Source organism: Rhinatrema bivittatum, chromosome 1 (genome assembly GCF_901001135.1).
Source record: "Rhinatrema bivittatum chromosome 1, aRhiBiv1.1, whole genome shotgun sequence".
NCBI classification, from domain to species: Eukaryota; Metazoa; Chordata; class Amphibia; order Gymnophiona; family Rhinatrematidae; genus Rhinatrema; species Rhinatrema bivittatum.
In genome coordinates this window covers 98,563,705-98,587,239 of record NC_042615.1, presented here as the reverse complement: position 1 = coordinate 98,587,239, position 23,535 = coordinate 98,563,705, and the positions used below count along the sequence as shown (strand labels likewise).

The 23,535-nt window shown below is 39.8% G+C and overlaps 1 protein-coding gene across 6 annotated transcripts in view; it reads right to left on the bottom strand.

The window, feature by feature from the left end:
- The window catches only part of WDR17 (WD repeat domain 17), a 533,217-nt gene that overhangs the window by 182,102 nt on the left and 327,580 nt on the right, over positions 1-23,535 (bottom strand). For all 6 annotated transcript variants that reach the window (XR_003852810.1, XM_029578099.1, XM_029577946.1 and 3 more), the window contains 2 exons: positions 15,184-15,309; positions 10,514-10,669 (listed from right to left, as the gene is read on the bottom strand). Coding sequence is in view for 5 of the 6 variants with exons in the window: in XM_029578099.1 (XP_029433959.1) it covers positions 10,514-10,669; positions 15,184-15,309 (282 nt within the window). In the remaining variant the exon portion in view is untranslated. The remainder of the gene's footprint in view (positions 1-10,513; positions 10,670-15,183; positions 15,310-23,535) is intronic.

The window sequence follows — 23,535 nt, the reverse complement described above, 5'->3', positions numbered from 1 at the left end:
ACCAGTGTATCTATAAAAATTTTCTAAAAATTTTTTAATTTTTTGATATTATAAAATAAATATTTTTAGGAAGCAATGAAGAGTCAAAATTATATATATTTGGTCTAAAATAATTTTTTGATTATGTGTACATTCTTAGTGTGTTATATTTACATTTAGATGTGCGGGTATATTACTTATCATTGATTGTTTTCCCTAGGGGGGCTCATTCTTGTGATAATCCAGGCACATTGCCCAGATGAAGTGAGAGGGTTAACTAAATTATAACTGGAAAAGTAGAGGAGCTAGCTAGATCAAAATGCTGAAAGGTTAAACACTTTCAGTAAATATAAATTATTTGACCTGGTTCCAAAATTTGTCTGATTATGACAACCTCTTTATCTTAGGCTCTGAAAATGATCTAAGCTTTAGATTGTTTGTTCTAACCTGTAGTAATAACATGGTTGTCATAGTTACTATTCAGCATAATAATCCTGGGAAAAATGGTATAAGAGTAGCTCAGTGCGAGACAGAAGATAGATGTTGTTTTCCAGTTTATGGGAAATTTGGTTAATAGCCAAGTAAGCTAAATAGCAAACTAGGATATGTAGTCACCATCTTAGGGAAATATGTACAAGATAGAACAGAGGACATGAAAATCAAGGGAAGAGAGAGGAAGAATTCCTTATGATAACTTAGTAGGAGAAAGAAAATATTATGAACTGTTTCTAAAACTAACAGACTACAAAATAATTCTAACAGAAGTGATTTGCCTGTATCTTAGTTCTGGATCATTGTGCTGGTTCCTGGGTGACCAGCACATTGTGAAACAAAATGTTAATGTATTCTAAGCAGAACAGAATGACTTTATTTATTTATTTACTTACTGGGGATAATTCTAAAGATTTTGGTCACAAGGAACAAATACTTGTCACATTATACACTTCCAAGAGTCTTCAAGAGGTGTTCTAAAATATGAACCTGAGAAGCTATAGAGAGGGAGTAGAGGGAAAAATAACCCATAGTACATGGGTGGCCAACTCCGGTCCTCAAGAACCACAAACAGGCCAGATGTTCAAAATATCTACAAGGAATATGCATGAGATAGATTTGCATACAATGAAGGCAGTGCATGCAAATCTATCTCATGCATATTCATTATAGACATCCTTAAAATCAGGCCTGTTAGTGACTCTCAAGGACTGGAGTTTGTCACTCCTGCCATAGTAGAACACTATACCTTCTGGTTAGAGAACCACTCGTTTAAAACTTGTTTCAGGAAGCTGATATAAAAATTAGAGCTAGTATCAATGCATTACTGGGTGATATCATAAAGAAGCCTACTAGAAACTGTCCCATAATATGAATGGGTTGACTCTGTTTCATGCATCAGACTCCTGGAGGTAAACTGTATCCAAATCTGCTAATAGAAAATGGGGCAGCATTACAAGAAAACCTGGCATGGAACTAGTGAACATGTCACTGGACCAGGTGGCAAAAGATAAGCCAGAATTACAAAAACAGGTAGAGCTGAATGGAAGTGAAAAGAATGAATGCAAGATAAATGAACCTGCAGTGACTGTGACTGCTTTGCAAGAGACCTCATGGTGGAGCTTTACAGCCTGACCTGAAAGAGGCAACATGGACTACCCAGGAGAAGTCAATATACAGTAGCCTATTAGAAGCAGCATAGACTAGCCTGAAGAAAGCAGCATGGAGAAGCCAGCAAGTAGCGCTGCAGAGCGAGTGGCGCTGCAGAGAGGCTAAACGAAGGCACTACAGAGAGGCCAGACGCAGGTACTGCATAAAGGCCAGTTAGAGGCACTGCAAAGAGTCCAGACAGAGGCACCGCAAAGAGCCCAACAGAGGCACCGCAAAGAGCCCGACAGAGGCACCGCAAAGAGCCCGACAGAGGCACCGCAAAGAGCCCGACAGAGGCACTGCAGAGAGGCTAGACAGAATTGCTGTCAAGTGGCAAGATGCAGGTGCTGCACAGAAACAAGAGAGAGGTGCCGCAGGAAGACCCAAGAGAGGCATTGCAGAAAGGCCAGGAGCAGGTACTGCAGAGTACCAGATGCAACCATGGCAGAATGGCCAGAAAGTGGCAGTGCAGGTAAACACAGCACAGAGGAGTCAGAAGACTCCTTAGATAAAGTGGGTAAAGAGTGGAAGCCACTACAGGAACTCCCAAAAGTCCAGAGAGACAGGCTGGGGAAGGAGTGGAGCACAGAGCAACCAATGAACTTAGTTGAAGGACTGGAGTTGGACATAGGTCAAAAGGGGCAGTGGGTGGTGGTAATGGTGGTATTTGGGGAATCCTTAATGAGAGGAGGGAGCATGACCTTATATAACCTCAACTCAGAATATATCTTGCAGGAGGCCAGAAGGTGTCTATTAGGGAGTGAATTCACCTTCCTGGATGAGATCCAGGATGACTGCTAGCACTCACCCTAATGGGTTCAAGCTGAGAGAGAGGGTATGTAAATGAGTGGCCCTATTACTCTCCTCCTTAACCTCTACGGGACCAAGCTGGATGCCTGGTCCATCTTAAAACCCATAGAGGGAGAGGGCTTTGTGGGCGGGATCCTGCTTGGCAAAATAAGAGTCGTAGCTCAGTTAGAAAAACGAGGCCCCATGTCTCCAGAGAAGCGAAATCCTGATCCCTCTCTGGTGGAAGCTAAGTTGAGAGTACACTGCTTGAAGGTAGGCAGTCTACTAGTGTTTGTATGCTGTAAGTTGAAAGTTGCAAGAAGAAAGACTGGAGTCAGTGTGGTTCCTGCCTCTAGCCTATGAAACTTACTCGACTATCCCACATATGGTAAATGCATCCATTGCCAGTGCTTGGTCAGTTGGTCTTGCTGCAGTTTGTGATCGAACGGTGATGTGAAGAAGCTTATGTCAGGACTCCCCAAAGCTCTAAGAGGTAGTGCAATGTTTCTTCATTCAGTGACCATTTGTATGGTTGGAGTTGATGGCTCAACAAGTCTACTATGATATTGTCTTCCTGGGAGATGGACCGCTGAGATCTAAATTCTCCTTTTCGTTACTAACCTCCAAATGCTCAGGGCTTCCTTACAAAGATGGTAAGAGCATGTTCCCCCTTGCTTGTTTATATAAAACATTGCAACCTCATTGTCCATCTGTTTCTCATTCAGCTAAGTTTTGAACCCTCAAAGAACATTGTAGATCATTTTCATTTCTAAATTATTGATCTGAAGTGTTAATTTTTGCTTTGTCCAAAGACACTGTATGCACATTGAACTGATATGCACTCCCATGTCTTGGCTTGATGCATCTATTGTTAATATTTTCTGTATTTGAACAAGGTGTATGGCTTGTCCTTGAACAAGATTCTTAGTTGTTGTCCACCACTTTAGCGAATACAATAGTTCCTTTGTTATTGATATGTTATGGTTGGATGTATTGATCCCAATTGTTTTTTAGGTGATATTGAGCATGTCGCATCTTGAGCCTTGCTAGAGTGTAACTTCTACCGTTGAAGCCATATGACCCAATATTCTCATGTATTTCTGTGCTGTAGTCTAGCTTCCCTCAAATAAAGATTGTTTAAGTATTTTTATTTTTTTCGCTCTCTGGAGAAGAAGATAAGCTTCCCCCCTTGGCCATGTCTAGTTTTGAAGCTATGAATTCTATCCATTGACTTGGAACCACTCTGCATTTTTCGAATTTTATAATAAATCCAGGAGTGTGTATTTTGCTTACTACTTGCTTTATATCATTTTTTTTTTTTTAGTTTTTATAAAATGTACTCGATATTAGTCAGTCATCTAGGTGTGGAAAGACAAGCAAAGTTTGCTTTCTCAGGTGAGCTACTACTACTGCTAGAAATGTGATAAAATTTCTTGGAGCTGCCATTAGACAAAAGGGCAGTATGCTGTATTGGTACTGTCAATCCTCAAGGGTAAATCTTAGGTATTTCCTGTATTTTTGTTGATCCAAATATGCGCATAAGTGACTGAGGTCTATGATTATTTTATTATTATTTATACATTTTTATATGCCGCAGAATAGGGCAGTAATCTGACTGTCTAAGCAGTTTACATATACAGATCTAGTGATGTCAACCATTCTTGTTACTGAAGGAGTGGAAGGAATGTACTTAATGAGTTCATCTTGATTTTTTCCTTCTTTAGAAAATAATTTAAATCTCTGAGATCTAAGATTGGATGAAGATCTCCCATTTTCTTTGGGATAGGAAGTATATTGAGTGTCACATGAATGATTTTTTACCCGCCGGTGAGAGATTGTATGTGTGCACTCGGTGCAAAGAGCTCCTGGCTCTCAGGGAACGAGTCCGATCTCTAGAGGCTAGAGTAGAAGACTTGGAGGAGCTGAGGCAGACAGAGAGGTACATTGATGAGACATTCAGGGACATAGTAGCCAAGTCCCAAATCCAGTCTGGCAGCCCTAGTGCTGCTTTGCATCAGAAAGGTCTCTCAGTAGGAGAACATCATCCTGGTGTAGCAGGAAGTGATCCTGTAGCAAGGACCTGCTCTCCAGGTAATGTATTGTCCTCTTGCACTGAGGACAAGTCTCCCAGGGCTATTGCCCAGGAGGGAAGGGTTAGGCCAGCCATCATAGTTGGTGATTCGATTATTAGAAATGTAGATAGCAGGGTGGCTGGTGGACGTGAGGACTGCCTGGTAACTTGTCTGCCTGGTGCGAGGGTGGCAAACCTCAAGCATCACCGAGGTAGGATTATAGACAGTTCTGGGGAGGAGCCGGCTGTCGAGGTACATGTGGGCACCAACGACATAGGAAAACGTGGGAGAGAGGTTCTGGAAGCTAAATTTAGGATTTTAGGTAGGAAGCTGAAATCCAGAACCTCCAGGGTAGCGTTCTCTGACATGCTTCCTGTTCCACGTGCAGGTCCCCAGAGGCAGGCAGAGCTCCAGTTTCAATGCGTGGATGAGACGATGGTGCAGGGAAGAGGAATTCAGCTTTGTAAGGAACTGGGGAAATGTTTGGGGAAAGGGGAGACTTTTCCGAAAGGATGGGCTCCACCTTAACCAGAGTGGAACCAAGCTGCTGGCATTAACTTTCAAAAAGGAAATAGAGCAGCTTTTAAACTAGAACAAGGGGGAAAGCCGACAGTCACTCAGCAGTGCATGGTTCAGAGAAATGTATCCTTGAAGGATACTAATGAAACAGGAGAGTTAGGGCATCCCAACAGAGAGGTTCCATTAAAAGCAAACATAGTCCATGTGCCTATATGTAAAAAAATCACCAAAGCTAATGATTTCCGAATTATCCCTAACAACTGAAAAGCAGGTTAATATTAACAAAAAACACACTTTGAAATGTCTGTATGCCAATGCCAGAAGTCTAAGAAGTATAATGGGAGAGTTAGAGTGTACAGCAGCAAATGATGAGATTGACATAATTGGCATCACAGAGACTTGGTGGAAAGAGGATAACCAATGGGACAGTGCTATATCAGGGTACAAATTATATCGCAATGATAGGGAGGATCAACTTGGTGGGGGTGTGGCACTTTATGTCCAGGAGGGTATAGAGTCCAATAGGATAAAGGCAAAACAATTACTGTCATGGTTAAAAGATGAGGTGAAAGAGGCTATTTTAGCCAAAAAAAACATCCTTCAAAAATTGGAAGAAGGATCCATCTGAAGAAAATAGGATAAAACAAGCATTGTCAAGTTAAGTGTAAAACACCGATAAGACAGGCGAAGAGAGAATTTGAAATGAAGTTGGCCATAGAGGCAAAAACTCATAATAAAAACGTTTTTTAAATATATCTGAAGCAAGAAACCTGTGAGGAAGTCGGTTGCACCCTTAGATGACGGAGGGGTTAAAGGGGCTCTTAGGAAGGATAAGGCCATTTGAGAAAGATTAAATGAATTCTTTGCTTCAGTGTTTACTAATGAGGATGTTGGGGAGATACCAGCTCTGGAGATGGTTTTCAGGGGCGATGAATCAGATGAACTGAATGAAATCACTGTGAACCTGGAAGATATAATAAGCCAGATTGACAAACTAAAGAGTAGCAAATTATCTGGACCGGATGATATGCATTCGAGGGTACTGAAGGAACTAAAAAATGAAATTTCTGATCTATTAGTTAAAATTTGTAACCTATCATTAAAATCATCCATTGTACCTGAAGACTGGAGGGTGGCCAATATAACCCCAATATTTAAAAAAGGCTCCAGGGGGGATCCGGGTAACTATAGACCAGTGAACCTGACTTCATTGCCGGGAAAAATAGTGGAAACTATTCTCAAAATCAACATGGATTTACCCAAGGGAAGTCTTGCCTAACAAATCTGCTACATTTTTTGAAGGGGTTAATAAGCATGTGGCTAAAGATGAACCGATAGATGTAGTGTATTTGGATTTTCAAAAGGCGTTTGACAAATTCCCTCATGAGAGGCTTCTAAGGAAGCTAAAAAGTCTTGGGATTGGAGGCGGTGTCCTTTCGTGGATTACAAACTGGTTAAAAGACAGGAAACAGAGAGTAGGATTAAATGGTAATTTTTCTCGTGGAAAAGGGTAAACAGTGGAGTGCCTCAGGGATCTGGACTTGAGCCGGTGCTTTTCAATATATATATAAATGATCTGGAAAGGAATACGACGAGTGAGGTTATCAAATTTGTGGATAATACAAAATTATTACATAAGAACATAAGAAATTGCCATGCTGGGTCAGACCAAGGGTCCATCAAGCCCAGCATCCTGTTTCCAAAAGAGGCCAAAACCAGGCCACAAGAACCTGGCAATTACCCAAACACTAAGAAGAACCCATGCTACTGATGCAATTAATAGCAGTGGCTATTCCATAAGTATAATTGATTAATAGCCATTAATGGACTTCTCCTCCAAGAACTTATCCAAACCTTTTTTGAACCCAGCTACACTAACTGCACTAACCACATTCTCTGGCAACAAATTCCAGAGCTTTATTGTGCGTTGAGTGAAAAAGAATTTTCTCCGATTATTCTTAAGTGTGCTACTTGCTAACTTCATGGAATGCCCCCTAGTCCTTCCATTATTCGAAAGTGTAAATAACCGAGTCACATCTACTCGTTCAAGACCTCTCATGATCTTAAAGACCTCTATCATATCCCCCCTCAGCCGTCTCTTCTCCAAGCTGAACAGCCCTAACCTCTTCAGCCTTTCCTCATAGGGGAGCTGTTCCATCCCCTTTATCATTTTTGTTGCCCTTCTCTGTACCTTCTCCATCGCAACTATATCTTTTTTGAGATGCGGTGACCAGAATTGTACACAGTATTCAAGGTGCGGTCTGACCATGGAGCGATACAGAGGCATTATGACATTTTCCGTTCTATTAACCATTCCCTTCCTAATAATTCCTAACATTCTATTTGCTTTTTTGACTGCTGCAGCACTCTGAGCCAACGATTTTAAAGTATTATCCACTGTGATGCCTAGATCTTTTTCCTGGGTGGTAGTCCTAATATGGAACCTAACATTGTGTAACTACAGCAAGGGTTATTTTTCCCTATATGCAACACCTTGCACTTGTCCATATTAAATTTCATCTGCCATTTGGATGCCCAATCTTCCAGTCTTGCAAGGTCCTCCTGTAATGTATCACAGTCTGCTTGTGATTTGTGAGAAAGAGACAGGGCTTTCTCCACAGCAGGACCTCCGCTCTGGAACTCCATCCCACCGGAGCTACGGCAGGAACCTTGCCTACCAACTTTCAGGAAAAGACTCAAAACGTGGCTATTCAAAAAAGCCTTCCCAGACTCGGATTAAACCTTAACTCACCTCCAACCATCTTCCAATAACTGCCCATATGCAGAAAACCAACACTTGCTATCTCTACCCTCACATAATAAATCCTACTATTAGTTCAAATGGACAATTCCTAGCAATTACCACAATCTCCTGTTAATGTGCCTCATCAAATCTTTGTAAATGTACCTTGTCAAAGTTAGATTAATATATTATGTTAATTTTTTCATATCACTTCTCTGCTCCAAGTTGTACTTATCCCTGTTTTATTGTAACTGTAATTGTTTTTTGGTTCAACATGTTATTTACTTTGTTCTCTATACCTTTCATCACTCCCCTGTTTATTGTAAACCGGCATGATGTGACACTCTCACGAATGCTGGTACAGAAAAAACTAAAATAAATAAATAAATCAATAAATACTCTGAATAATTTTGTAATCTGAAAATTTGATAACCTCACTCGTATTCCTTTCCAGATCATTTATATATATATTGAAAAGCACCGGTCCAAGTACAGATCCCTGAGGCACTCCATTGTTTACCCTTTTCCACTGAGAAAATTGACAATTTAATCCTACTCTCTATTTCCTGTCTTTTAACCAGTTTGTAATCCACGAAAGGACATCGCCTCCTATCCCATGACTTTTTAGTTTTCGTAGAAGCCTCTCATGAGGGACTTTGTCAAACGCCTTCTGAAAATCCAAATACACTACATTTACCGGTTCACCTTTATCCACATGTTTATTAACCCCTTCAAAAAAATGAAGCAGATTTGTTAGGTAAGACTTCCCTTGGGTAAATCCATGTTGATTGTGTCCCATTAAATCATGTCTTTCTATATGCTCTACGATTTTGATCTTGAGAATAGTTTCCACTATTTTTCCCGGCACTGAAGTCAGGCTCACTGGTCTATAGTTACCCGGATCGCCCCTGGAGCCTTTTTTAAATATTGGGGTTACATTACAGAGTAGTTAAATCACAAGCGGATTGTGATACATTACATTACAGGAGGACATTGCAAGACTGGAAGATTGGGCATCCAAATGGCAGATGAAATTTAATGTGGACAAGTGCAAGGTGTTGCATATAGGGAAAAATAACCCTTGCTGTAGTTACACAATGTTAGGTTCCATATTAGGAGTAACCACCCTGGAAAAAGATCTAGGCATCATAGTGGATAATACTTTAAAATTGTCTGCTCAGTGTGCTGCAGCAGTCAAAAAAGCAAACAGAATGTTAGGAATTATTAAGAAGGAAATGTTTAATAGAACAGAAGATGTCATAATGCCTCTATATCGTCCAAGGTGAGACCGCATCTTGAATACTGTGTACAATTCTGGTCACCGCATCTCAAAAAAGATATAGTTGTGATGGAGAAGGTACGGAGAAGGGCAACCAAAATGATAAAGGGGATGGAACAGCTCCCCTATGAGGAAAGGCTGAGGAGGTTAGGGCTGTTCAGCTTGGAGAAGAGACGGCTGAGGGGGGATATGATAGAGGTCTTTAAGATCATGAGAGGTCTTGAACGAGTAGATGTGACTCGGTTATTTACACTTTCAAATAATAGAAGGACTAGGGGGCATTCCATGAAGTTAGCAAGTAGCACATTTAAGACTAATCTGAGAAAATTATTTTTCACTCACTGCACAATAAAGCTCTGGAATTTGTTGCCAGAGGATGTGGTTAGTGCAGTTAGTGTAGCTGGGTTCAAAAAAGGTTTGGATAAGTTCTTGGAGGAGAAGTCCATTAGCGGCTATTAATCAAGTTGACATTGGGGTAGATTTTAAAAAAATGCGTGTTCACGTACTTTTGTTGGCGCACCAGTCGCAAACAAAAGTACGCTGGATTTTATAAGATACGCGCGTAGCCGCGCGTATCTTATAAAATCCTGGATCGGCCCGCGCAAGGCTGCCGATTTTGGGCAGCCGGCGTGCGCCGAGCCGCGCAGCCTGCCTCCATTCCCTCCGAGGCCGCTCCAAGCTATTTTCTTTCTACTACAAGGGCTCTACACTGACTCTTCTTGGTGTCAATAGTTCAGTACTACTGTCATAATGACTTGGCGTAGATGATCTAGCCCCTTAATCTTTGTGCACCAATTACCTATTCCATGATCTTTCTGAAAAGGAAGAGTCCATTGATGGGGATCATTTTTGTTTCCTATGATGTTCAGACCTTTTGTACTCCAAAGAGCTTTTAAACTCAAATTTCAGCACCATTGGGGATATTCTGCCACAAGGGGCTGCAAGTCAAACTGTCATGATCTAGGCCTAAGCTTCTCTGCAGAAATCGTTTTATATAGTCATTTCCCACAAAATTTGAAAGGACTTTTTCCATTTCTTTCTGTAATGGCTTCGGAGCTATCACAAGATGTTCTTCTGGATTTATGTGGACATTTTCTGTCTTTTTTTTTTTTTTTAAGAATAGACATGGCTGATTTGAGAAGAGAGAGAGACAATCTGACCATTTGTGAAGTAGACAAAATTAGACTGAGGGAGGGTGCTTGGTGATATTAGTTTGGGAAGTTTCTGGGCTGGGAGAGAATAAAGGCTGATTCGGCACCATTGGATGACATCACCCGTCTTATGTTGCTGCTTTATTATGCTTGTTCATGGAGAAATGTTATCTCCATCCATTAGGAAGCAGCCAAGTGTACTCTGGCTCAGAGCATATTATCTGTCTGCCTATATCTGCTACATCAGAGCTGCTATTCAATCTCACTCACATTGGACAAAGACACAACAAAATAAGCTTAAAGATTTTTTTGTTCTTTTTTTTTGAGTCAGGCACCTTACCTCTCCAAGTTCCACCATAAGTTCACAGTATCTTTGAATCTGTCCTAATCTCAAATGTATCTCTGCTGCCTCTTTCAACCTTTCTTCCTTGCTAGGTGCACCGATGCCGCCGCCAAATTTGGACATTTTAACAGTTGTAAGTTCTTGTGCTTTAGACTGAAAGAAAAAAACAAAGCATTAACTTATCTTTTTCTTATAAAAGCACTTTAGAGTTATCACGTGGCACCAGGACATCAGAGAAACATTCAGCATTTCTTGGTATTATCCTAATGCATTTAGAGGGCAATTTTCAAAAGGCATTTGCACCAATAAGAGTTTTTTTGAAAACACTTCACTTTCTTCATGGGTAAAAATATGCACATTATGGATTGAGTGGAAGTATTCCCAGGTGCAAGAATAGGCAAGGAATGCAATGAAGTGCATAGTTTTGCATTTTAAAAACTATATACCCTTTCTTGAAGGGAAAAAGTATCCGTATCTACGCGCGTATCTATTGAAATCCTGCGTACTCTTGTTCGCGCCTGGTGTGCGAACAAAAGTACGCATGTGCGCACATTTATAAAATCTACCCCTATATGTTTATAAAACAGCTTCCTCTGTAGAAACAATATTCACTTTTAGAAACTGTGCAAGATGAACTTCTTGGTCCTACACAAACAAAAGGAGAAATTTATTATTACCTGATAATTTCCTTTTCTTGAATCCAGCTGGACCAATTCAGATGAATGGGTTATGCCCACCGACCAACAGATGGAGACAGTGATCAATAGCAGGACAGAGATGTCCTGCTTTATAGGCATCCCTGCTGACCTCAGCCTGTCAATATTACCAGTAAACAAGCTAACACTAGCATTTTATAAATCCCTTTCTAACCTGAAGGCTTCTAAGAAAAACCCAAATCAGAAATAAGCAAACTATTTATAGTTCTAGAGATTAACATAATTCTTCTCTGTGAGTAGTATATCATATTCTTCTCTTCCAGCTATCAGCACTGAAATTGAGATGTTTAGCAGAACAGGTAGGCCAATCCCCATAAGTAGGATGCACCAAAGCTACTCACAAAAGGGTGGGAGGCTGCTTGCGGTTCAGGTAACACTGCATGTGTGAAGGCTGCGTCCTTCAAAGCCCAAACATCCAAGCGGTAAAGCCTGGGAAGGTATGCAAGGAATACCACATCACTGCCCAGGAAAACTCGGCCGGAACCTACTAAGGCTCCACCCACAATACCGCCTGGGCTCTAGTGGAATACGCTCTAAGTCACTTAGAGGAAAGAATCTCGGCATCCACACAGGTGGCAGTGATTACATCCTTTTTCATCTGGCTCCCCTTATTATTTACCACCATGGAGCAGGAACAATTGAGCAGACTTCCATACAGACTTAGAAGCCTCCAAACATCACCTCAGATACTGCTCGACATCCAAGGTATACAAGAGACAATATTCACTCTCATCTCTACGCCTGCCCTGCATGGGCAGGAAAACAGACCGATGGAAGTGAAACTCCGAAACCACTTTCAACAAAAGAAGGTACTGTCTGCAGCTGCACCATTCCTGGAATCACACCTAGAAATAACGGGGGAAGTAACTTCAAGGAGAGACTACATAGTGGTCGAAAGGCAGGACTCACCAACAATCTAGAACCAGATTAAGATTTCACAAGGGCACTGGTATGGATGAAGATTCTTAACTCTCTTCAAGAACTGAGACACATCCTGAGAGGAAAACTAAGGCCTTCCAATGACTCATCCCATAGAAGAGGCAAGAACTTCCACCAAAATTAATGGAATTTCCACTTGAGAGGTTGAGAACCTCATTCCTCTCACTATTTATTTTTATTTTATTTAACTTCTTTTACTATACCGACACTCAAGACCAGGTCTTATCGTACCGGTTTACATTAGAACAAGGGGAAAAACCAATTAACGTATAAGTGGAAAAGAGAAGTTACATTAAAACAGGGAGAGTAAAAACATGGATGTCGGAAGATAGGACAGAGTTAAGTAATTGAACAATAAGTTAACAAAATTACAAACTATAAATTAACATAAAACAATAAATTAATAATACAGAAACATGGATTATAATCAGCGGAAAAATACATGGAAATATATATATATGGAATATATACAGCTGGAATAGGCCTCGAAAACAATCCAAACTCTAACATAAGCAAGAGATGTAAAAAATGTTCCAGCCCAGAGCAAGTTGGAATCACTGCAGCAGAATAATCATGGTTAATCATAGTTCAATAACTGAAGGACAAAATCGATATGGATCATCAAGTAGGATGGGTCCCTGCCGCAATAGAGCCATCCAAGGTGGTCTCTTGCGAGAACTGCCAACCAGCAGCCTCTGCAGATCAGCACACCACAGTCTCCGGGCCAATCCGGAACCTCTAGAAGCATGGTTGCAGTATGGCTTATGATCTTTCAAACAACTCTAATAGTGACCATGGCGGGAAGTATTAAAGCCCTCCTGCCCCACTAGAACAAGAGCATCAATACGCAGAGCTTTCGGATCTCATCTTTGATGAAAAATCATGGAACTTCTTGTTGGCTGAAGTCACCTGCAAATCCAGAAATAGGTGACCCCAGCACACCATCATGAGTGACAACCTAAACTCCACCAGTATTGTTGAAAAGATAAAACAACCAAATATAGAAAATTCCTGTAACTATGTTACATTTTCTCTATCCCAGAAGAAATTGCAGTAAGCTGTTTTAAATTATTTTCTAAATGTACTATTCAAACAGCCATATTTGAAAATGTTCATGTTTTTTTTATCCACTGATTTGCTACAGTTAGCAGAGGCAACTAGTGTGATAGATGAAGGCATATCTACATTTTAACACCCTTTAGACAATATATATTTATTTTAAAAATTAAATATACATTTATTTTATTTATTTTAAGGTATTTATTTCCCGCACCCTCCAAAATTCAGGGTGGGTTAAAAGTGAAAACATACATTATGTAATTTAGGACATAAGACTAAAACAAGTGATATTGACAGCATAAGTATTAAAACAAAATTTCAACAACATAAATGTTAAAAATGAAAATAAAATATTTCTGAGAAATAAGTAATAAAAATTAAGAGAAAATAATTGCTTCAATTTGGAGATCTAAAAGGGAGAGAAACGAAAAGATAATCATGGCACACAAGTCTGGGAAAGCTTGAAATCTGTTTTTGTTGGCATTTAGTCTTAAATCAGGAGGTAGTGTGTTCCAGTGAATGGGGCCTGCAATTGAAAATGCTCGCTCTCTGGTTATGGTTAGTCTTGTTGTTTTGGGGGATGGAATCTGTAAAAGGAGCTTGTTTTTAGATCTGAGGTTTTTGCAAGGGGTGTATACATATAATGCTGCGGATAACCATGTGGAATTACTATTGTAAATCAGGCTATGAATAATTGTCAAAATTTTGTATTGGATGTGTCATTTAATAGGAAGCCAATGCAGTTGATGGAGTATTGGTGAAATATGATCATAGGGCCTGCTGTTGGAAAGGAGTTGGGCTGCTGAGTTTTGAAGAAGCTGGAGTGGGCGGATAGTAGATTGAGGAAGGCCTAGATATAGCGAGTTGCAATAATCTAGGCCAGAAAGAATTAATGACTGGAGTATTGTGTGAAAGTGGTTTGAGTCAAGTAGAGGTTTTATATGTTTGAGAAGGCAAGGTTTGTAGAAAGATGTTTTAAGTAATGTTTTAATGTATGCAGTTAAGTCTAGTTTTGGATCAGTTATGATACCAAGATTGCAGACTTGTTTCATGATATTGATGGTAGAATTGTCTATGAGAATGGATTCCAGGATATTGTTGAATTGGGGGTTTCCTAAAATCAGTATTTCAGGTTTTGATAGGTTTAAAATAAGCTTGGATACCAACTGTAGAAAGGAAGAGTACTAGAAATTTAATTGTGTCATTCCAGGTATGTTTGGTTGGAAAGTAAAATTGGATGTCATCAGTATATATCCTATATGTTCACCAAGAATGGACAATAACTGACATTTGGAGTGTGAGGTATATGTTAAATAAAGCGGCTGATAAGGCGGATCCTTGTGGGACACCTGTGCTTAGAGCAAAAGGAATAGAATGAGTTTGATTTATGAATATTTGCTGGAATCTGTTTTTTTAATATGATTGAAACCAATTATGGACTGTTCCAGATATTCCTAAGTTTGAGAGGTGGGTAAGGAGAATCTGATGGTTTATGATGTCAAAGGCAGCAGAAAGATCTAGAAAAACGGAGATGTATGAAGTTCGCATTTCAGTACTATAGTTGGGTCTGAAACCAAATTGATATTGATCTAATAGTGAGTATTTGTCGAGGAAAGAAGTAAGTTGTTTTAAAACAACTGATTCGGTTATTTTTGCAAGGAAAGGTAATGATGAAATTGGGCGGAAATCAGAGAAATCAAGATTGTTAGGTTTTTTGGGGGGAATGGGAGTGATGGCAATGACATTGAGATGTGGTCTAGTTTGAATTTAGTCACCCACATTAAAACACACTCAGAATTAAATACTCATTTTAAAGCATGCAAAATCAATTCATAAAAGTTTTCTAGGCTACGTTGAGATTCTCTCTTTATAAACATGGCCTATTAGATCAAGCTTATAGAGTAGAAAAGTTGGCAGAGCAGTACAGCAATACTACTTGAAAACTTGACTTACTGTTTTAAATCTGACCAGATGCTTCATGTGCATGATGCCTTTACAGTAATTTTGGGGAAGTAAACTGTCGTCTTGGCCTTTTAGTACAGCAACGAGCTCCCACAAATTCCTACTGCCTCCTGGAGGCTTAAAAACATTAAAAGAAGCACAGAAAAAAAATAATCAATAAACGGCAGAGATTTTTCTTAGCAAAGTAAAAAGCAATTAACAGAAATAGTAAGCTAGATAAAATAGCACTCAATATTTGTCTCTTTCCTTGCATTAAACAGCTGAATAAGCACCGCGGGGAAGCAGAGGCATTTAATCATTCAGCAAGTGAACTAGATGCAGTCTATGAGCTGAACTTTTCAACCTATTTGCAGTACTGGATTTCTGCGCCTAAGTGCACGTACAGAAATTTAACCTAGTATTTTATAAACTGTGCAGTAGGTGAAATATACCTGCTCTGAAAGTACCCGCATGTGTTTCAGTACTCACAAATATTTGTAATGCAATGATAGCGCTTAGTTTACTTATTTTGTAAGCATACACACATATACTTTGCACACACAAAAAAAAATGTGTATGCATAAAAGCCCTGGCTTATACGCAGAGGCAGGTATATTTTAAAGTGTGCGCATATGTTTGGAAAATAATTACTTGCACATGTACTTGAAATCACCATACAGGGAATGTATTATCTACTATGATGCCTAGATCTCTTTCCTGGGTGGTAACTCCTAAGATAGAACCAAACATTATGTAACTACAGCAAGGGTTATATTTCCCTATAATCATCTCTTTGCACTTGTCCAGATTAAATTTCATCTGCCATTTGGAAGCCCAATTTCTCGCAAGATCCTCCTGCAATTCATCACAATCCGCTTGAGATCTAACTACTCTGCATAATTTTGTGTCATCCACAAATTTGATCACCTCACTCGTTATACCCCTTTCCAGATCCTTTTTAAATATATTAAAAAGCACCAGTCCAAGTACAGATCCCTGAGGCACTCCACTGTTTACCTTTTTCCACAGTGAAAACTGACCATTTAATTCTACTCTCTGTTCCTGTCTTTTAACAAACTTGCAGTCCACAAAAGGACATCACCTCCTATCCCATGACTTTTTAGTTTTCTTAGAAGCCTCTCATGTGGAACGATGTCGAATGCCTTCTGAAAATCCAAATACACCATATCTACCGGTTCACCTTTGTCCACATGTTTATTCACTCCAAAAAAATGTAGGAGATTTGTGAGGCAAGATTTCCCTTGGGTAAATCCATGTTGGCTGTGTCCCATCAAACCATTTTTATCTAAATGTTTTGTGATTTTATTCTTTATAACAGTTTCTATGATTTTTCCCGGCACTGAAGTCAGGCTCACTGGTCTATAGTTTCCCAGATCACCCCTGGATCCCTTTTTAAATATAGAGGTTACCATTGGCGAACTTACAATCTTCAGGAACATTAGATGATTTTAATGATAGGTTACACATTTTTACTAATAGTTCTGAAATTTCATTTTTTAGTTCTTTTAGAACCCTGGGGTGTATACCATCCAGGCCAGGTGATTTACTTTTCTTCAGTTTGTCAATCATTTCACCTAGAAATGTACTTCATTCTGAACCCCCACCAGTACACCCAAACCTCCCACCCAAAAATTGCAGACAACAGACAAGTCTTATTTCACTTGTTCTAGTCAATTAGCAGGTATAAAACAGAACAAATCAGTTAGATATTTGATAAGAGATTTATGTGCATAAATTAATTTTTGCACATATCTCTTGGCCTTGCCTCAAATGCCCCTAGACTGACCCTTTTTTGTATCCTTGTGTGCAAAACCCAAATGTTTGCACACTTCCCAGGTTTATAAAATAGCATGTATGCAATAATATAGTACTTATGTAAGTATATGCTACTTTTCCTCACAATACCTTTGAAAATGTACTCAAATATTGCTACACAATTCTAACATACACTCAGTATTTTAATGTTATTAACTGTTAGTTTGTAGCTTTGTCATTAACAAATTCAGGCAATAGGCTTTGTTCTATTTAGAAAGTTTAGAACTTTGTATTATTAAAAAAAAAAAAAAAAGAGCGAGCTCAGGTTAAATGTGATTAAGCATCACAAATTTCTGCCTAGCAAACACATTTAAATGCACACTGCATCTCTCTGCATTTACCTGGCAGCCCCTTCATGTGGCTTACATCCTTATTCAGTGCCTGGTGTGTTTATTGTGATGGTATAACAGTCATGCTCATATGCCACACTGATACTTCAGATGTTTTAAATTTGAAAAATTTCATAACCATTCAAAGGAACAAGCTATACTGGGAGACTAGCACTTCTGTCTTTACTACTCTGCTGCCACTTAAACCCGTGACAGACCTATCAGAATTCTGTGAAACAATGTGGGCAAACTAAAGTATAATAAATAAACCTATCTGGTTGCTGGGCCCCTGTACAGATGCAGTCCTGAAAGAATTACCCATCTAACTCAATATAAAGAGGCAAGAAAAAATCAGAGCAGTATTGAATCAAGAAGCAGTCTATCGTCCACTGCTAATTTCAAACCCCTCTTATAGAATCCAATTACACCATGGGCCATCAGTACAGTAACAGCTTTATTTATGTCACAATATTAATTTGGATGTTTCTGCTTACTAGCCAATATGAGACAAATCAAACTCACTGCTTGGCAGATGTGCAGTTATGCATCTCATGCTTTATTTACTAGGGAAGGCCTGAGTCAGCCAAAAAGATGTTCGCTGTGTAAATAGTTTGAATTGGCTTCTTCATAAAAACTATTTATTTCAAATCTTGAAACAGTACCAGAAAATGTGACAATATAGTTTTTTGAGTCTCTAAATATGAGATAAAATGACAGGTCTGGAAAGAGGGACAACTTAAAACTTTCAGCAATCCTGTGGCTATGCCATATTTCTTGCTTTTCCAAATTATGTTGGACAAAGTATAAAGTTTGTATGTATTTTGTACCTGTGCGTCTTTGGGGTAGGGGGCTAGTTTAAGAACATAAGAAATTGCATACTGGGTCAGACCAAGGGTCTATCAAGCACAGCATCCTGTTTCTAACAGTAGCCAATCCAGGCTACAAGTACCTGCAAGTACCCATATACTAAGTAGATCCCATGCTGTAATAGCAGTGGTTATAAACCTAAGTCAATATGATTAACAGCAGCTAATGGATTTCTCCTCCAAGAACTTACACAAATCATTTTAAACCCAGCTACACTAACTGCACTAACCACATCCTCTGACAACAAATTCCAGAGCTTAATTGTGCGTTGAGTGAAAAAGAATTTTCTCCGATTAGTTTTAAATGTGCTACTTGTTAACTTCATGGAGTGCCCCCTAGTCCTTGTATTATCCCAAAAAGTAAATAACCAATTCACATTTACCCATTCTAGACCTCTCATGATTTTAAACACCTCTATCATATCCCCACTCAGCCGTCTCTTCTCCAAGCTGAACAGCCCTATCCTCTTTAGCCTTGCCTCATAAGGGAGCTGTTCCAACGCCTTTATCATTTTGGTCACCCTTCTCTGTACCTTCACCAGTGTAACTATATCTTTTTTGAGATGTGGTGACCAGAACCGTACACAGTATTCAAGGTGCGGTCTTCACCATGGAGCGATACAGAGGCATTATGACATTTTTCGTTTTATTCACCACTCCCTTCCTAATAATTCCTAAGATTCTATTTGCTTTTTTGACTGCCTCAGCATACTGAGCTGACGGTTTCAATGAAATAAACAGAGAACAATAGGGCAAAAGGGCTTAGAGTAGAAACAGTTTTCTGGCTTTTAAAAAGGACAAATTTCTTAGATCCCTCTCTTTAGGAGTAGTTGATTAATAATGACTTCTTGCCTTTAAAAATAATTCTGCTGCAAATCTCAACTGTCTAAACCCTCCCTCTCTACTCCTCTCCCATCCACATAAGAGCTTACTTTTCTTATACTGTCTACCTACGAGACATAACTAATGATCTTCAATTATATTCAATTATCCCTCCTGACCTGAGATTGGAACAATCGACACCCACCTTTAAAAAGAGACTCAAGACTTGGTTGTTTAATCAAGCATTCTCCTAATCCCAATAACTATTCTGAACTATTCAATAATCGTCCTCAGGCCCGACTCAGTCAATTCCGAATATATATTCTCCTATATTATATTGTATTTAAATTGTACTCTCCTTGCTCCGTTGAAGTTATTTATTGCTCTCATTAAGTTATTTTATTTATTTCCAAATTAAATCTTCCCTGTTCTCTGTAAGACATTATTCTATATTCTGTCAATTTTATTGTTACAATGTAAACCGAATTGATTAGTAACTTTGTTACTAGAACTTCGGTATATAAAACTGTTAAATAAATAAATAAATAAATATATTTAAAGTGCTTCACTGTACTTTGCAATTCTTTATCATAACAAAAGTCTTCTATATCAAAACAAATTAAATTATTTGATGTATTAAATGTGGTGCCTTAAGTCTTAAGGCAGACCATCTCAAAGCTTTGAGCTTGCCCCATCTATTTGCAAGCTCTTTACAATGAAAATGTAGTTGACTCAACTTAAAGCAGAATTCGCTACAATTAAAGGAGCCAAAGACGAATTAGTTATCATTAGAAAAACCTCCCCAACTATGCAACATCTAGGAAACCAGCCTCCATTCCCACAGAGTATTTGCAAATTCAGGTATAAATGGGTTACTATGTGCTTTGGTAGGGTCAGACCTGTGACACCAACATACCCCCTTCTCCAAATGATACCCATTCAAAATGCCTTCTTTGCACTGGAAAATGGCAATACTCTAGAAGTGGAAACAGAAGTGGTATTGTTGCGTTTGTGGACCCTTGGCTCGAGGTGGTGTTGGTGCCACCTGTGGGGGAAACCTCCACAGGTCCCCATTGTCGGGTGGCGAGGCCGATGGGAAGCAGAGGCCAGTTGGAGCTTCGCCACTATCAGCCCATGTTCTCCGCAGGTTGAGCCTTTGGGTAGCGGGGCCGGCTGGTCTTAGGTGGGCCTCTGCGAGGATGGTCCCAGGGAGTTGGCGAGGGAGCATGGTGGCAACCAGGAGAGAGAGGCCCAAGGCCAAAGCCAAGAGTAGTATCAGATCCAGTCCAGTGGGCCAAGCGAGAGGCAGAGATCGTGGCCAGGCCTGGTCAAGTCTGGTCCAGAGGTCAGAGGCAGGCAGCAGAATGCGTGGTCAAGTCCGGTCCAGAGGTCAGAGGCAGGCAGCAGAATATAATAACATAGTAACATAGTAATGACAACAGAAAAAGACCAAAATAGTTCCATCTAGTCTGTCCAGCAAGCTTCCCAAGGTAGAAACTGCCGCTCCGTGCAGGTTACTCCCATGTTTTTCTGAAGGGTAGTAACTGCCGCTCCATGCAGGTTACCTCCATGTTTCTCTTAAGGGTAGTAACTGCCGCTCCATGCAGGTTACCTCCATGTTTCTCTTAAGGGTAGTAACTGCCGCTCCATGCAGGTTACCCCCATGTTTCTCTTAACGGTATTAACTGCAGCTCTGTGCTGGTTTAGCTTTTTATTTATTCCCATCCTCTAACCTTTAGGGATCCACAGTGTTTATCCCATGCCCCTTTGAAATCCTTCACAGTTTTAGTCTTCACTACTTCCTCCGGAAGGGCATTCCAGGCATCCACCACCCTCTCAGTGAAGAAATATTTCCTGTCACTGGTTCTAAGTCTTCCTCCATCGAGTTTCAAATCGTGACCCCTAGTTCTACTAAATTGTTTCCAATGGAAAAGGTTTGTTGACGACCATGGATCATTAAAACCTTTCAAGTATCTGAAGGTCTGTATCATATCACCCCTGCTCCTCCTCTCCTCCAGGGTATACATATTCAGGTTCCTCAAGTTCTCCTCATAAGTCATTCGATGGAGACCACCCACCATTTTGGTTGCCCTTCTCTGAACTGCCTCCACCCTGTCTCTGTCTCCTTTGAGATATGGTCTCCAGAACTGAACACAAGGCCTCACCAAGGACCTGTACAAGGGGTCAAGTCCGGTCCAGAGGTTAGAGGCGGATGCAGGAACAGGAGTACAGGAATTGGAACAGCAACTCAGGAACTTGAGCAAACGAGAGCGAGGAGACCCATTGCCAAGGCAAGCTCTGACTGTCAGAGCTTGCCTTATACTCTCAGGGCTGGCAACGTCACTAGGGGCCTTGGGAACTTTTCCCACCGCGGCCCCTTTAAATTCTGACCGGCGGCGCGTGCACATGCCTAGGAGCAGGGGCCGAGCAAGGTGGCTGCGACGGCAAGGACGGCATGGCGTTGTTCCTTCACTGCGGCTGGGAGGCAGGCCGTGCAGAGGTCAAGGTGGTGGCACCGCTCTGCCGCATAGGGGGAGGCGAGAAGCAGTCCTGAGCCGAGCCGGGAAGCGGCAGGATCGAGGAGGCAGCCTGCAGGTGCGGCCAAAGCGAGAAGGGCCGCGGTTCGTGCCCGGTGGTGGGAGGTAGGAACAGGCTTCTTGAGACCAGGAATTGTAACAGGTATCAGAAATAAAAATTAATACCCAATGTATACACAACCCCAAGAATAGTCAAAAAACATCAAAACAGAAAACTGACTCAGTTACCAAGGGCACTAAAATATGGGAACACATTTTTGAGGGATATACAATGATTAAATGCCTTCCAGGATCCTCAACTAGCAGAAATGCAAACTAGAGTATCAATGCAATTAAAGAAGCTAGGACTATAAATCTGATATTATAATCTATGTGGGGGACCAATAATCTCACTAGAAACAAAATCTCTTCAGTATAGAGAGATTTCCAGACTCTGGGGGAGCAGCTTGTTTACATGGTGAAGATCATAGCCTTTTCAGAAGTATTATCTGATCATGGAAAAGGCTATACCATATAGACAATTTCAATATGTGGCTCAAAACCTGATGTAAAGAAGATTTTAAATATATTGGGAGCTGAGGCTGGGAGTGGAACAGGAAAAGACTATATAGTAAATAAGACCTGTATCTTTCTGTGGCAGGAAAAAGGATCCTAAGTGAGAAATTCAGATCATTTGTCCAGGTATTTAAACAAGAGGGCAGGGGTGGCCAGAGAGAAGGCAATGGACTTGGAATATCACCCCCAACAAACACGAAGTAGATGAAGAAAATAACAGAAGAAATCACCTCAATAGTCCACTCTAAAGTAAAAGAGCAGAAAAGGATACCAAGAGAAACAACTGGAAAACCATGAGCACAAATATTCATAGTTTGGGCAATAAAGTTCCAGATCTGCAGGCCCTAACAGTAGAGAGAGACTTAAATATGCAAAAATTTGGTTTCTTTTTTTTTTTTTTTTTTTTAAATTTTATTTTTAATTTTCAAAATTTACAGCAAGCCATCACTTACTTACAGAAAAGAAAAAAGGAATACAATAATCTTAATTAGCCCTCCATTTCTCGAGGCAAAAATTTTTCACAAACATTCATTTTACACATTTGTATCCCACACGAAACATCAGAGAGGAGGTCGAAACTTAAAGGAAGATATTGCAAGAAAAACATACCTATGCATGTATTTGCCTAACATAGATAAAGGAATTTACTTCTCTATGATCCTCGTAGATGTTAATTATGTATTAGTAATATTAATTACTCTCCGTGCATTTAAAAAAGATCTCAGTTGCTCAGGATATTGGAAAGCAAAAGTATCAGTTGCAGATTTTACCATACATTTACATGGATATTTTAAAATATATGAAAAACCTAGAGCAAGGACTTGAGATTTTAAAGTAAGAAACTCCCGCCTCCTGTTCTGAGTAACAGGGGCGTAATCTGGGAAAACACGTACTTGTGTTCCCTTAAATTGTAATTCTATATTTTTAAAGTAACGCTTCATGGTTTCAGATAAATCTTTCTCTGTTATAAACGATACCATAAGTGTTGCCGTCTCATAGTATTCCATTGCTGAGTCCTCTAGAAACCTAGTCAAGTTCCCTTCATTAACATTCAACGATGGAACATTTCTATTTTTATTTGAAATAGACAAAAAATGCGATTTATTCACTAATGGGACTTCTCCTTCTGAAAATTTTAAAGTCTCAACAAAGTACTTCTTCAATGTGATATAGGGAGGCTCTCCAATTATTTTAGGAAAGTTCAGGAATCTTAAATTTAGGTGCCTTGAGAAGTTTTCTAAGTGCTCCAATCTCTTTGAAACCTGATTTATATCCTTTATAATTTTCAAGTTGCAGTCTTGGTTTTTCTTTACCTCAGCTTCAACCGTTGTCAATTTTGGGACTATTTCACTCAGTTGGTTCTCACATTCTTCCAATTTATTTTCTACTGCTTCCAAATTATCCTGGAACCCACCGATC